At 38.5% G+C, this 15,315-nt stretch overlaps 1 protein-coding gene across 1 annotated transcript in view; it reads right to left on the bottom strand.

Moving 5' to 3' along the window:
* The window catches only part of dcaf12 (DDB1 and CUL4 associated factor 12), a 91,843-nt gene that overhangs the window by 62,565 nt on the left and 13,963 nt on the right, over positions 1 to 15,315 (bottom strand). The window contains exon 2 of the mRNA XM_043687546.2: positions 7,266 to 7,520. Coding sequence (XP_043543481.1) covers positions 7,266 to 7,520 — 255 coding nt within the window. The remainder of the gene's footprint in view (positions 1 to 7,265; positions 7,521 to 15,315) is intronic.

Genomic DNA, 15,315 nt, shown 5'->3' with positions numbered 1-15,315 from the left:
CAAGAGAAAGTGGAAGCAACAACCAGAGAACTTTTATGTAGGGAGAAAAATGGTGCTCTGCTCCAAACATGACATTGAAGACTGTGCATGTGTGTTTAAGAGCGAGTGTGTGTGTTGTGTGCAAAGGGAGAGAGGGGTCTTAAAGTATGTGGAAAGGGGTGAAAATTCCTGCTTTAGATTACATTGCTCAAATCATCAAATATAAAACAAAAATACTATATTTGGGTTTTTGATCTATGCATGCAATGAAGAATATTGAGTTTTGACAGAAGGTGCAGAGGGGGAATGACCAGGATGTACAGAATGGTGATATTGCTCGACTAGTAATCCAGAGCCCCAGCTCCAGAGGCACGAGTTCAAATTTTACCATGGTACTAGCAGGTATCGAAATTCAGTAATATTATTACTGGTCACATTCATAATTATAACAAAACGACCAGGTTAGTGTAAAAACACACTTGGATCACAAACGTTATTGACGACTTGCTTAGTCTGGCCTACAGGTGACTCTAGATCCACAGCAATATAGTTGACTCTTAACAGGTCTCAAACGACCAAGCAAAGAACTCAATTCGATCAAAACTCTTAGATTTAAAAAAAGTACTATGGACACATCTATCCATGCTGCATGACTCTGTGACTATATGACCTGGACACCAACAATTCAAGACAACAATTAAGGATGGACAATAAATGTTAGCCTTGTTTACAACACTAACATGTCAAAATTGCTAAGTCTTCTAAAAACACAGACAAGCAGCTGGAAGTGATTGAAGAATTAATAAAAGACTAGATGAATGATTTGAAATAAGGAGATTTTCAAAAGTCATGCTATAACATAAGTTTGCTAAAAATGTACATGTAACAGATGTCATTCATACAGAAATTTAACCTTTTGGAAAAACAACAAAGACAGGTATTGAGAATGGCACAAGTTTGTCTTCAAATGGAACTTCCTAAGTACTCAAATTAATTATTGTGCATATGAAAACATAAGCAACACAGTGTCCTGAGGCTTTTTCAGGTGGTCAGAATTTTGAATTTTCCTTCCCGATAGAGTGGTGGAGGCTGATTAATAGAAAGTAATATTCAAAGTTGGGTTAGACAGGGTTTTGATTTACAAGGGAGTCAAGGGTTATAGGATGGTGGGCTGGTGGTCAAAGGTGGAATTGAGAGTACAACAGTCTTGCATTCAAGACAATTTTTTTACAATGAAATGTATCTACAATAATCAAGAAAGGTCCTACTGCGAGACCCGATCGTTGAGTGATGTGGACCAAGTACAGCAAGTGTTACTGAAACATTTCGGGGATAGTGATCATTGTATCATAAGCTTTAGCATGATTATGTAAAATGATGAATAATCTAGAACAAAAGTAGTCCACTGGCAGACAGTCAACCTTTTGGGGGATTAAAAATAACATACAGCTGGGCTGGATAGACCGGAGATTGATCAGGCAGAGTCAAGGTATATTACCTCAAAACCCAAAAGGTAGACCCATTCCAGAGCTCCCTGGATGACATGGTAAAATAAATTAAGTTGAACAATGAAGTAAAATTGTGCACAATAGGCAAGAAAAAAATTACAATTAAGGAACAAGCTGAACATACAAAAGAAAAATCCCAAACGTCTTCAACAGGGGACAGAAGGGGAGCCCATCAAGGAAGATGGTGGAGCAGCAATGTCAGGAGTTTCTGGGGGAAATTTGGGAGACACAAGGAAGAAACATACTAAAGGGTGGATGAGGCAACCATGCCTGACAAGGGACATCAAGGACCGAATAAAAGCAAAAGGAAAAGCATACAAAGTGGTGAAGATTAGTGGGAAGTCAGATGATTGGAAGCCTTTAAAAACCAACTGAGGCTAACTTAAAAAAATGGGAGAGGAAATTGAAATACAACAGTAAGTTAACTAGTAACATAAAAGATGAGTACAAGAGTTTTTTTTAAGATATACAAAAGGTAAGATGGTCAAGCATGCACATTGTATTGTTGGAAAGTGAGCCTGGAGTAGTAGTAATAGGGAACAAAAAAAATGGTGGTAGAACTGAATAGATAGTTTGCACGATCGAAGACATCAGCAGCATACCAGAACTTGAACAATCAGGGTCAGAGGTGAGTGTAGTGACCATCTTTAAAGAGATGTTGGGGTAGTTGAAGGGTTGTAAACTGGATAAATCACCTGGATTAGATGGAGAAGACTAAGTTTCTATAGGAGATGGCTGAGGAGATTGTGCAGGCATTGGTGATGATCTGACATAAATCAGGATGGATCCCACAGGACTGGTAAATAGTTAACGTACCGCCCCTGTTAAACAAGGGGACAAGGCAGAAGACGAGAAATTATAGCTCAGTTAGCCAGAACTCAGTCATTGGTAGTACTTCAGTCCATTATTAAGATTAAAGAGTACTTGGAGGTGCATGGTAAAATATGGTTATCTCGGTACGGCTGCATGAAAGGGAAATCATACTTGACAACTCTGTTTGAAATATTTGAGGAGGTGATAAGCAAGTTAGACAAAGGAGAGCCAGTGGGCATGAATGATTTGGAATTCCAGAAGGGGTTTGACAAGGTGGCACCAAAATAAATAACAGCCCATTCATTAGGAGCAAGGTACTGGCATGGATGGAGGATTGACTAACTGGCAGAAGTCAGAGTGGGTAAATAAAGGAGTATTTTTGAGGATGGTAGCTGGGGACTACTGGAGTGCCGCAGGGGTCAGTGGTTGGGATCATTCACAACTACTCACGTTATTTATTAACAGTTTGGACAAAGAAACTGCTAGGTTTGCTTATGATACAAAGACAGGTGGAGGGACAGGGAATATTGAAGAGTTGGGGAGGCTAAAGAAGGACTTGAACATGCTAGGAATGTAGGCCCAAGAACTGGCAGATGGAATACAACATGGAAAAATATGAAGTCATGGAATTTGGAAAATAGAGGCAGAGATTATTTTCTAAATGGGGAACAGCTTCAGAAGTCTGAAAGTACAAAGGGATTTAGGAGCCTTAGTTCAACATTCTCATAAACTTAACAAGCAAATTAAGTTGGCAGTTAGGAAGGCAAACACAATGCTAGCATGCATTGCGAAGGGTCTAGAATACAAACACAGTCTGGTCAGACTGCATTTACAATGTTATGAGCGGTTTCCATCGAAGAAATGCTAACTGGGGATTTACATATAAGGTACGGCAGAGATGTTAAATAAATATTTCACATCTGTCCTTATGTCACAAAGTAAGCATGCAGGTGCAGCAGAAAAAGAAGTCAAATGATATTTGGCCTTAATAACAAAAGAATTTGTACAAAAGCAAGGATGTCTTGCTTCAACTATGCAATGTATTGATGAGACCACACCTACAACATTTTGTATGGTTTTGGTAGCCTTTTCTGACAATGGATGTTCTGGCTATGAAAGAAATGCTACAAAAGTTTAACAGACGGATTCCTGGTATGACAGGTCTGACACAGAGATTAGATGGGTTAAGGCTGTTTTCATTGGGACTTAAAGGAATAGTTTTTTCGAGTGAGGGGGTTGATCTCATAGAAACCTATGAAATCTAAACACACTTAGATACAGTAAATGCAGGAAGGATGCTCCCAATAGCCGCAGAGTCCAGAACCAAGGGTCACAGTAGGAATATTCAGCAAGACATTCAGAACTGGGATGAGGAGAAAGGACTTCACCCAGAGTAAGCCTGTGGAATTCTCTGCCACAGAAAGCAGTTAGAATCATAGAGTCATAGAGATGTACAGCACGGAAACAGATCCTTTGGTCCATGATGACCAGATATCCCAACCTAATCTAGTCCCATTTGCCAGCACTTGGCCCATATCCCTCTAAACCTTTCCTATTCAGATCTCATCCAGATGCCTTTTAAATCTTGCAATTGTATCAGGTCCACGACTTTCTCTGGCCGCTCATTCCATACACGCACCACCTTCTGCGAGGCCAAAATACTGACACTTTTCAGGAAGGAAATGGATATAATTCTTAGGGCTAAAGAGATCAAAGGTATGAGGCAAAAGTTGGAACAGGGTACTGATTAAATTAGATTAGATTAGATAGATTAGATTAATTTACAGTGAGGAAACAGGCCCGTCAGCCCAATAAGTCCACATCGACCCTCCGAAGGGTAACCCACCCAGACCCATTTCCCTCTGACTAACGCACCTAACACTATGGGCAATTTAGCATGGCCAATCTATCTGACCCACACGTGTTTTGGACTGTGGGAAGAATCCAGACCACCCGAAGGAAACCCACGATGACATGGGGAGAATGTGCCAACTCCACACAGACAATCGCCCGAGGCTGGAATAGAATCTGGGACCCTGGTGCTGAGAGGCAGTAGTGCTAACCACTGAGCCACCGTGCCGCCCACAGTAATCAGGATTAGGATGATCAGTCTTGATCATATTGAATAGCGGAGCTAGATCCAAGGGCCTAATAGCCTACTTCTGTTCCTATTGTCTATGTCTGCTTATGTGGCAAATGTTGCCCATGTCATGGTGACAATGAAAAAAACACACCATTAGGAGGAAGTAAAATTGATAGTGATTTTATTCAATTAAGCTGTCTATACCTAAAGTTGACAAGGCACCAGGACTAATGAGATGCATCCAACAATATAAATGGAAGTGAAGGTTGAAACTGCAGAGAAACTGACAGCAATCTTTCATCTTCCTTAGACTCAGGGATGGTGCCAGAAGACTAGAGAATTTCAACTATCAGAAAAGATTGTCAAGTTAAGCCCAAAAATTATAGATCAGTCAGCTTAACCTTGGTAGTTGGGAAATTTCTAGAAATATAATTATTGCTAAAAGGAGATAAGAAGTTGAAGCTTTATACCTTGCACTTATCTGAAGTAGGATGCAAAAAAGAGCTCTGAAAAAGAGAACACTGCTTTATTCAGCTTTACTAATTGTTTGGGCCATCATTGGCCAGGGTGTTGGAATGGAAATGTCACAGAAATTGGCTGTCTGCATGATGTTTTTTATGAAATAATTCCTGGAAAGAATTAATTGGAATAGGAATAATAGCAACAGAAAAGAATATGGTTAATTAGGAAAAGCCTGCATGGATTTGTTAAGAGAAAATTGTAACTAACCAACCTGGGGTTTTTTTGAAGATGGAACAGAGAGTTGAAATGGCATACATTGAATTCCAAAAGACAGAAATGCACCCAAGATCCTCAGACAGCACCTTCCAAACCCATGACCACTTTTTTCTAGAAGGATAAGGGCAGCAGATACATGGGAAGACCACCACCTTCAGTTCCTCTCCAAACCACTCATCTTCCTGACTTAGAAATGTATCGCTGTTCCTTCATTGCCCCTGAGCCAAATCTGGATGGCGAATAGTTAGAGGAATTCTTGCAAATATATCTGCTGCCCTGGTCTTTCCTGATGCCAGTGGTTGTGGGTTTGCAAGACGCTACCCAAGGAGTCTTGATCAATTTCTGCAGTGTATCTTGTAAATAACACAGTGTTCCTACTGTGTATTGCAGGAAATGAATGTTTATGTATGTGGGGCCAATAAACAGGTTTCTCTTTCCTGGATGGTGTCAGGTTCCTGAAGTCTTGTTAGAATAGCACTCATCCAGCCATATTAGGAGCATTCTTTCACAGTCCTGACTTCTAAGTTGTAAATGGTGGGCTGGCTTTGGGAAATTAGGTGGTAAGTTACTTATTGGAGCCACAGAATTTGCACACTGTTAATCCAGTTTAGTTTAAGATCAATAATAACTTCCAGAGTGGGGGGATTTGCTGATTGTAATATCATTAAATATTCAATTTCTAGAAGGCATTTGATAAAGTGCCACTCAAAAGCTTATTGCACAATACAGGAGCTCACAGTATTGGGGGTAACATATTAGCATGGACTGAAGATTAGCTAATGTACAGGAGGTGGAGAGTTGAGATTAATAGGTCTGTTTCAGGTTGGATTTAACTCGAAGTGCCACAAGGATCAGTTCGAGAGCCTTAATTATTTATCATCTATATCACAAGGAGAGGGTAGCGTGTAATGTATCTAAATTAGCTGATGATATAAAAAATAAGCATGAGGGTGTGTTGTGATGAAAACATGAAGAATCTGCAGGGAGTATAGACAGGTTGATTGAGTAGGCAAAAACTTGACAAACAGAGTTTAACATCGGAAAATGCGAGATTGTGTACTTTGATAGGCAGACCCAAAAGATAAACTATTATTGATAAGGTGAGAGACTCCAAAAATATTGCAGTGCTGAGGGTGTTCTTTTGTATGAAACATAAAGTTAATAGGCAGGTGCAGCAAGTAGTTAAGTTAAATAGAATTTTGGCCTTATTGTTATGGGGTTGAAGTTTAAAAATAGGGAAGTCTTGAAGCAACCATATAGGATGGTGGTGAAGTATTGTGTACAGTTTTGATCTTTGTATTTAGGAAATGATATATCAGCATTAGGGACTGATTACTAGGATGAAGGGATTGCAATATCAAGAACGGCTGAATGGGTTAGTCATTTGTTCATTAGAGTTTAGAAGAATGAGGGTTGATAATATTAAAACACACAACATTCTAAAGGAGTTTATAATAGCCACAGGAGTTTATCGAAACTAATACATTTTGAACAACAATGCATGAATGGATGCATGCAGTGTGTTGGGATGGACAGTTGAAATAAACATTTGTGTCACTGTTCCAGGAATGATTTTCCTCGAGGAAAATGTTCAGTTTTTGAACAGCCATATTTTGGACAATCTAACTGTGGTATAATGTAAATCATACTCCATTTCTCAATTGGGATATTTACAATTAACAATTGCTGAATCTCCACATGCTCCATTATTCACTTAATCATATACTGTATAGTAAACAGAGAAACAAAATTATGTTTATACTAGAATTAAGTATATTGATTGATCAAGATGACCATGAGAACATGCAATGGATTCAATACACTCAGTGTTAAGTTTCTCTGAAATGCTCTAAATTTATCTGGTGTTCCAGGTAAATGAAAGCACTCTGGGTTAGTGACAGAAGCTGTTGATGACTTTGAAATAGGTTTAAGAAAAATTTTTTCAAGTGAAACCATAGATCACAACCTTGTTGAACCCTACTATTTAAATTTTGAAAAGCTTTCTTAAGTATTGGGCAGTGAGGATGAAAAAATTAATAGTGATTCTTAAATACCACCTTTTACCTCTCACTCTAAGAATTAACAAAATTGAGTGATATTTCTAAAGTTTACTGACATGAAAATAAAGATTTGAAAAAACCTACCGTGTTGCATTTTGTCCCACATACCACTTGCCGATGATTTAGCCACTGGGATGCAAACACTTTGTTCAGGGTTCCCAAATGGAACTCTTCCTCCTTCAAAAGGGCAGGTAGTCTGTGAGCCGCATAACCACGTAGTGCTTGTTGGTAGCTCTTCTCATTACGAAGCTTAATCTGTTGACCCGCAAGGTAACAGACAAAGGACTTCCTCACAAGTGGTAGCTTTTTCTTTTTACGTAGTGAGAGATCCTGGCTGCACTGTTGAAGGTAAATGCGAATAAATTAGAAATTTCATTTAATTGATCAATGATTTTTCAGAAACAAATAATTAGTCTTAAGAGTAACCTTTGCTCAGATAACCAATTGCTTAAAGTACTCAAACCAAAGAAATTAAAGATTGTGACTATCTGACTTAAGTTTTAAAATTACAATTGATTTGCTACAGCTATTCTTTTCCATGCCAGTATTATTAGTCAATATCAGAGGTGTGCAAGGTCACAAAGAAAACAACAAAGAGTGCAATATTCTGACGTTTTAAACCCACTTTCTCCCCTTACTATTCTTCCGAACCAAGTTCGCAAAGAAAAATAAGTAATGGACATCCAACTATCCTTGGAAAAAGCAGTATAAAATTTACAGTCACAGACTATCTTAATGCATCTGCCAAAAGAAATGAGATTTCCAAAAATCTCTCCCTCCCAAAGATTAATAGTCCAGGATATTGATCCAACACTGTATACATAGTAAACAACATAGTGCAGCTCAATCATTTGAAGGATTAGACACAGTGGTCCAGAGAGAACATAATCTATATCAGTAAGTATTCTCTCAATAGTCAAACATTCATTCTGTTTCATAAAAGGGAATAAATAAACATAGCAACATAAACATTTAAAACTACTGCGTGATTGAGATTTCTTTTGCTTGAAAGCTGGCACTTTTATATGGATCATCTTGAGATGAAAGTTTCAGTTGGTTTGAACTGCACGATTATAGGGTGGATTTCATAGGTGATCTAGGTGGGGTTGATGATATAGATTTCTACCAACTTTTCACTTCCATTTCTTGACATTCATTGGACTTCGGGATGAAATTCAAGGCAACTAGCTATGTTGAGTGATGTCATCAAGTAATCCATCATATTGAGCTATTCTTAATTGACACAAAACCGGAAAGTAAAAGCCACTGAATTTATCTTTTTTGTTTTCATTTCAACAGTTAATTTAAGTAATTCAACTAAAACACCGAATTAAAACAGAACTTAAAATAACGTTCAAAAATGTGGAAATTGTCATAGTGGAAAATTTTGGCGTTTACCAAATATAAAAGTATACCTTCAGGAACAGTAGCGGTGTTCATTACTAATTATTAATTTAGTCCACCATGAAAAGCACATTTCAAAAAATATTCCTAGGATGTGGCTCTCATTGGTTATACCAACATTCACAACTTTCCTATGCCATTCAACAGGGCATAACATTAACAAACTGTTTCACAGTGTGATGTGAGAGCCTGATATCAATTCAATGATTTGTATTTCATTACTTTCTGGAGGGACCACAACAGCATTTCCTCTGGTTAAGTGTAGAATTATTAACAGCAACTTCTGTTATTCTGCATGTAAACTCCAGATGTTGCTGTCAGATTCAGAGTAGAAAATATTCAGTTCCATCATCATTATAGCTACTGCAACACTTGGTTTGATAACTTTTGGCATTTATATCAAAGCAGAATTTTTAATCAATCATTCACATAAAATAGAAAGGCCAACATTTATTAATCCCTACCCAAATAATTCTGTGAAGGCGGTGATGAGTCACCTTCTTCAACCAATATCGTCCAAACAGTGATGGGATTTTTACAGTACTGTTAAGTGATCAAGTAATGAAAAAGGAAGAGCAACAGATGCTCAAGGCAGAATAGAGACACATTTGGAGAGGAAATTTTGAGGTAACAGGGTCGTGTGTCATTTTCAATGTAAGATCTTTAAAATTACAAGCAGTCAAAGTAAGTGTGGGTAATGACACTTGATTTAAAGCAATTCATTTCAGTTTGGAATCAAATTGAACAAATGCAAGAGATCCTCAGAAACTGAGTGGCTAGATGAATAACCGTAGACTTGAGGTTTTACAGAGATCTTTTCTACAAATTAATACCTTGCATTAAGCAAACAGGACATAATTATTGGGAAAGCATTTACAAATTAGCACAATATATATTGAAGTAGGCAGAAGAAATAGTAGAATAAGAAACCATGATGTGTTAGCAATACTTGGTATTCTCAGATCCTGTTTCCAGGTGCAGCCGATCTATAGTTAATCATTAGAAAATTCACAATCCTTGAATAGCTGTTGATCACACTTTACAGTATTATTAGGAACAAGCATACAAATGTCCCAAGTACTCGTACGCTCAACCCTTCAACCATCACCTGTTTCATACATGGCAGAGTCTTCAGACTGCTCATTAAGCTTTTCAGTCATCACAGAAATAAACAAAAAAGAAAGAGTTGAAGTAAATTATTCTCAACCTAGAGTGGCTGCCTAAAAAAGTAGAAGCTATGTGTTGAGAGATGGTCTGGGCACAACAACAATGCAGAAAGAGAGAAGTGGGTGATCATCCTCAAAAGTAGGAGTGAAATGGGTCTTAACAGAGCAGGAGACCCTCAGGTTGGTTGAAGCAATTGTTATAACAGGAGACAGGCAGCCAAATCAGCTTTCCCATCTCTGTACTTGCAAAGTAAAATTAAATCAAAGAACCCCAATAATTGGGTCACCAGACCCAAAATGTAACTGATTTCTCCTCACAGATGCTGCCAGACCTACTAAACTTTCCCAGCAACTTCTGCTTTTCTAATCCCAATTACTCCAATGGTTCTTAACCAGATTTTACAATAACCAATCTGAGACTTTGCAAATAATTATAGACAACAATTTTGTATCTTAAACAAAAGAATTAATTATTTCTCAATTTTAGCAGAGAGAAAATGAAACAGGTGTAATGTGATTGCCTTTGCTTGAAACCCATTTGTTTTCAGTCTCCATTCACACCAAAGATAGACACAAAAACAAAAAACATCTAAGAACCGTGGATGCTAGAAACCAGAAACAAAATTAGAATTTACTGGAAAAGCTCAGCAGGTCTGGCAGTACCTGTGGAGAGAAAGCAGCGTTAACATTTCAGGTTCAGTGACCCTACTTCAGAACTCATGAGCTCTTTGAGTCCTGGTGGATATGAAGTAGACAAATTCCACTGTTCACTCTACCGCTACCTCCCATCAGGGAACAAAAATGCAAGATTCAATGCAGTACAACCTTCCTCTCTGTCACCACTTTCTCTGTTGGTGCCATGATTTACATCGTTTGATATTTCCTCACGTCCTTGTACATTGTCGCCATTTATTTATCCAGCCACAACTGCAATATTGCCAATGAATTAAAACCTGTCCTGCCGGAAGTTTAAAAGATGTGAGACAGCTGAGCATTTGACAAGGAAGTATGATCAAGATGGAATGCAACTGTAAGGGCAGATGTATATCTAGAGTTTGAGTTTGTAGGAAAGAATTGCAATGAAGTATTTTGATGCAGTTACAAAAGTGGCACAGGAACTAGTGAAGGAAAGGTTTCATGGTATTAGTATTAAAATAAAGGGTTGCAAGGCTGTGCTTCAAGAGGTGTGAAAGGGTCTTACTGGATAGTCCTGCTAAGGTCATCAAATTTCTTCCAGCAAGATTGGTGGCAGCGAGTCAGCCTACTACCACTCCACTGCTTGTTGAATCAATTACTGGACACAGAAGAGAAGTCGTCCCTTTTTTTGTTGCTCAGTGTGACTGAAAAGAATGGAAAGATCATCCACAAAATCACACTGAATGCTCCTCCAGAAATTGACTTTTGACAAACCAATGAAAAGTGCATCTCCTTTTAACAAAGGTTGTAGAGTGTCTTTTTGTAGTATTATTCTGGTTGGATTTCTGGTCTTTTCAATCAGCAAGTTGTGGTACACACCTCACTAATTTGAAATTAAATTCAGTCTCCTGCCAACTCCACTGGCTACAAAATTAGATGCCCTGATCAAACACTGAAAAAGAGCTATTTTTATTCAATGTATACCATTCACAGAGACAGCAACACAAGAACAAGAGTAAAGTCATCTGGCCTATCAAGCCAGCTCCACAATATAATTTGATCATACCTTACCATCTATCTCAATGCCACTTTCCCATATTATCACTATATTCCTTGATGTCATTCGCATCCAGAAATCTATCAATTTCTATATTGAATATGCTCAATCTTGAACATCGTCAGTCTTCTGGAGTGCAGAATCCCAAGGATTTACCACTCCTGGGTAAAGCGATTCCTCCTCATCTTTGTCTTAAATGGCCTATCGTTGTTCGGAGATTATGTCACCTAGCTCTAGACTCAACCACCAGTGGAAACATCCTATTTCCATCCACCATGATGCCCCGTGAGAATTTGAAGTTTCAATGAGATCATCTCACTCTTAGAAAATATCGGCCCAGTTTCCCCAGTCTCACTTCATTACATCATCTTATCATCTCAGGAATCGGATTAACAATGCAGAATTAAAGCACAAATTCATGCCCAAACACACTGTAATGGTCTTGCTTCACTTCCTAGAACAACTTACTCAAATACAGAATTTCTCATGCACCAGAAATTACTTTAGAGATTAAGTATACTGTACTCTACCTGGTTGTAGCAAGAGCATTTTTCATTTGTGCTTGATACCTAGCTTCCATAGCTTGACCTCAATTTCTAGCATGACTACCCACATTGATGATATTAAGTTCCATTCTCAATTAGTGAAGAGTTGGCAAGGGTGAAAGGCCATTAGATGGCATTCCCACCAGCTGCCAATTAAAGCCCTTAAACAAGCCTTAAGAGTTCATCCTTCTAAAAGCATGCCATGCGGGGAGCACAAGGAGACTCATGTGAGACAGGGGCAAGTGCACAGGCACATTGCCTGATTTGAGACCAAGCATATGTTGAGGGGGTTAGCTGCTGAGGATTAACTTCTGCTGTTGCTGTCAATCGCCCTTGCTTGTGGCCCCCAACCTCTCAACTCAGGATCACGCTGTGTGGCCTGGGATCCAATGACAGTCCATGGCCTTCGATGTGAATATAACTGGCAGTAGTCACTCAGCTGATTTTCCAAAAGCTTTCAGTAAGCAGGAATTCCCCTTGCAGTGTCTTTGGTTCCAGGTAAAGTCTATTGCTGTACAGTTAAATGCCCGAGTTGTTTGCTGCATTTTACTCCGTAAATTCAGCAGGCTTTCCACTGGAAACAGTAAGGCGCACAGCTTTCTAGCCAGCACTGCCTCCATTAAATCCAGCACTGTGGTTCAGTCACCAACAGATGTAAAGCCAATGAGATATATTCAAATAAAAACCAACACATTCATAAAGTAAACACAGGGAAGTGAGATTAATAAATTGGAGCAGGCTTACTTCATAAATTTATCTCAGAATATATGCACAGTCAGATTATTTTGGAGATATAACAATCAACACAGATCTAAAGCCAAATGCACTCCTCAAATTAATCAATAGACAACTCAAACAACATTCCAAAACTATTACTGATCAAGTAGTTGGCAAGTGTAGCCAACTCAAATTTGTTATAAAAATCAATCTATTGCAGGACATTTGCAGATCATTTTAATCCCTTATTCAAATAAGGGTTTCAAAAGGTCAAATAAATTTGCATTCCTTGGCAGACTAAATTATATGTTACTGCACTAGTTGGATGACAAAGTGAGAGATTATTTTCAATATTTCATAAAGCAAACCTAGATTTCAAATGCATATAAGGAAATTAAATCAAATAACTTTACTAGATTTTACTGAAAATAGCCAAGTACAAGGCAGTTTAGAAGCTATTCAAAACAGCTTACTCTTATCAGTAATTCTTCCACATTATTCTTTTCCACTTGCCCAGAAACTTCTGCAATCTGCCATGGTCCTGGTCTCAACCCAAAACTGGCATTTTGTCTACTGCTGGCATACTGTAATAAGCAGTTCAATTTTGCAAGCAGCCGAGACCAGCATAGTCCCATTCCTCCTAATCCAGAGCCATTTAGAATTTAAAATAAACCCATGAATTACTCTAAAAGCCACAGTCCTTATCAAACATATCTGCCTACTAGCATCCTTCTGTACTGTGAATTGCAAACTTGCCAAAGTAAAGGTATCCCATGGATACCTGCTGGTTTACTATTGTTGTCTCCCTGATGTGTTGTATGAAATATGAATAAACTACCACTTTACACAGACACAAAGAGAGAGAGAAACAGATGGGGTGGGGAGGAGAAAAGGGAGATTTAAGAAGGTGAGTTGTGGGAAGTAAACTATTACATGAGAAATGGAGGTGGACTTGTCTCATCACATCACAAGGATGAATGACATCACAAAGGTGACCAAGACTAACTCTGGTTTTAAAATTACTCATCCCATTTCTATGCAAGTACCAGGGTTAAAATGGTTAGAGTCATGGTTAACAATCTACAGTGTAAACCCGATGCTAGACTAGCTGTTGGCGGGGGTCAACATTATTGTAGAAAAATTGCATTTTTAAATCATTGGTCAGCTGCGGAAAAAAATCAAATATTGAATCACATTGGGCGTAGACTACATTATTTCTCGCCGAATCACTTTACTTCGATCTCTCACTACCATAACAATTTCTATTAGACTTCTCGTTTCCTTCTTCCCAAAAAAAAATCTTTCTGATCATTGCTACTTAATACTTCCATTCACTCATTCATTCCAACTACAAACTAAAACCAAACTCGACAACGTTGCTCTTTGAGGGCAATGCCGTACCACTTTTTCCAACAAGCTATTTTATACTACCTGACCCTATAACTAGGAACTAGGCTACTACAAGTGAATATCACTCACTCCCCCTGTGCATTTTTTGACACATGATCCTTCAATTTTAAGTTTTTGTCGCAGCAATCTTATACCTCTGCTCCACATTTACATTTCTTAAAAGCTGCAACACAAACACAGCTGCAAAACTGTGCTGCTTTCTATCACAGTACACAATTCTAGAAACATTCCAATGCTGACAATTTTGCAATTCTTCGCCACAAAAAGAGTTCAAGTTATTGGAATATTCCTATATATAAATTGTGTTCCTTATGTGCTTACACAAAAAGAACAGTGCCAGTTCAATCTGCAAGTCAATGTTACTTATAAATATTCAATTATGATGTTTGTGTTAAATTAAGAGCATTAATTTAAGTAACAAAATTAGTGATTGCATTAGTACAATTATTCATCAACATGAACATTGAGAGACTACTTGACAAATAATAAAGCCTAAGAAAAAATGTGAGCGGCACGGTGGCACAGTGGTTAGCACTGCTGCCTCACAGCGCCAGACACCTGAATTCAATTCGCACCTCAGGCAACTGTCTGTGTGGAGTTTGCACATTCCCCCCCGTGGCTGCGTGGGTTTCCTCCCACAGTCCAAAAATGTGCAGGTTAGGTGAACTGGCCATGTTAAATTGCCTGTAGTGTTAGGTGAAGGGGTAAGTGTAGGGGAATGGGTCTGGGTGGGTTGCTCTTCAGAGGGTCGGTGTGGACTTGCTGGGCTGAAGGGCCTGTTTGCACACTAAGTAAGTAAAATAATCCCAATTATCATTTTGATCATAACAGGAGTGGAGTTCCACTTAAAAGGCTAATCAAATGGTGATTAAAACTTAGCTTTCTCCAACAAGTTTCTTTAGCTATTAGATTTTACCAGTCTTGTTAATTTAGATACTCGCTCAAAATGATCAATAGAGAAGTGGCGCCCACAGTGCAAGACAACTTTACGAACAGCTCAATAATGGTTAAGACCTGAAGCTAGCCCACTCTGCACAAAATTGTTTTGAGTTACAACAGTCAATACAGAGGGGCCTCGAATATCCGAATACCAATTATCCGAATATCGGACTATCTAAAGGAAATCAAGGTCCCGATGAAAGACGTGTTTCCAACAGCGATCACATATTTTGTTTACAGTGATTAAACAGGCACTGTCT

The sequence above is a fragment of the Chiloscyllium plagiosum genome, unplaced genomic scaffold (assembly GCF_037043375.1).
Source record: "Chiloscyllium plagiosum isolate Xiang-an unplaced genomic scaffold, Cpla_swu_hap1 HiC_scaffold_1, whole genome shotgun sequence".
Lineage (NCBI taxonomy): Eukaryota > Metazoa > Chordata > Chondrichthyes > Orectolobiformes > Hemiscylliidae > Chiloscyllium > Chiloscyllium plagiosum.
The sequence above is the reverse complement of the archived record's forward strand: the minus strand, read 5'-3'. Positions and strand labels throughout refer to the sequence as shown.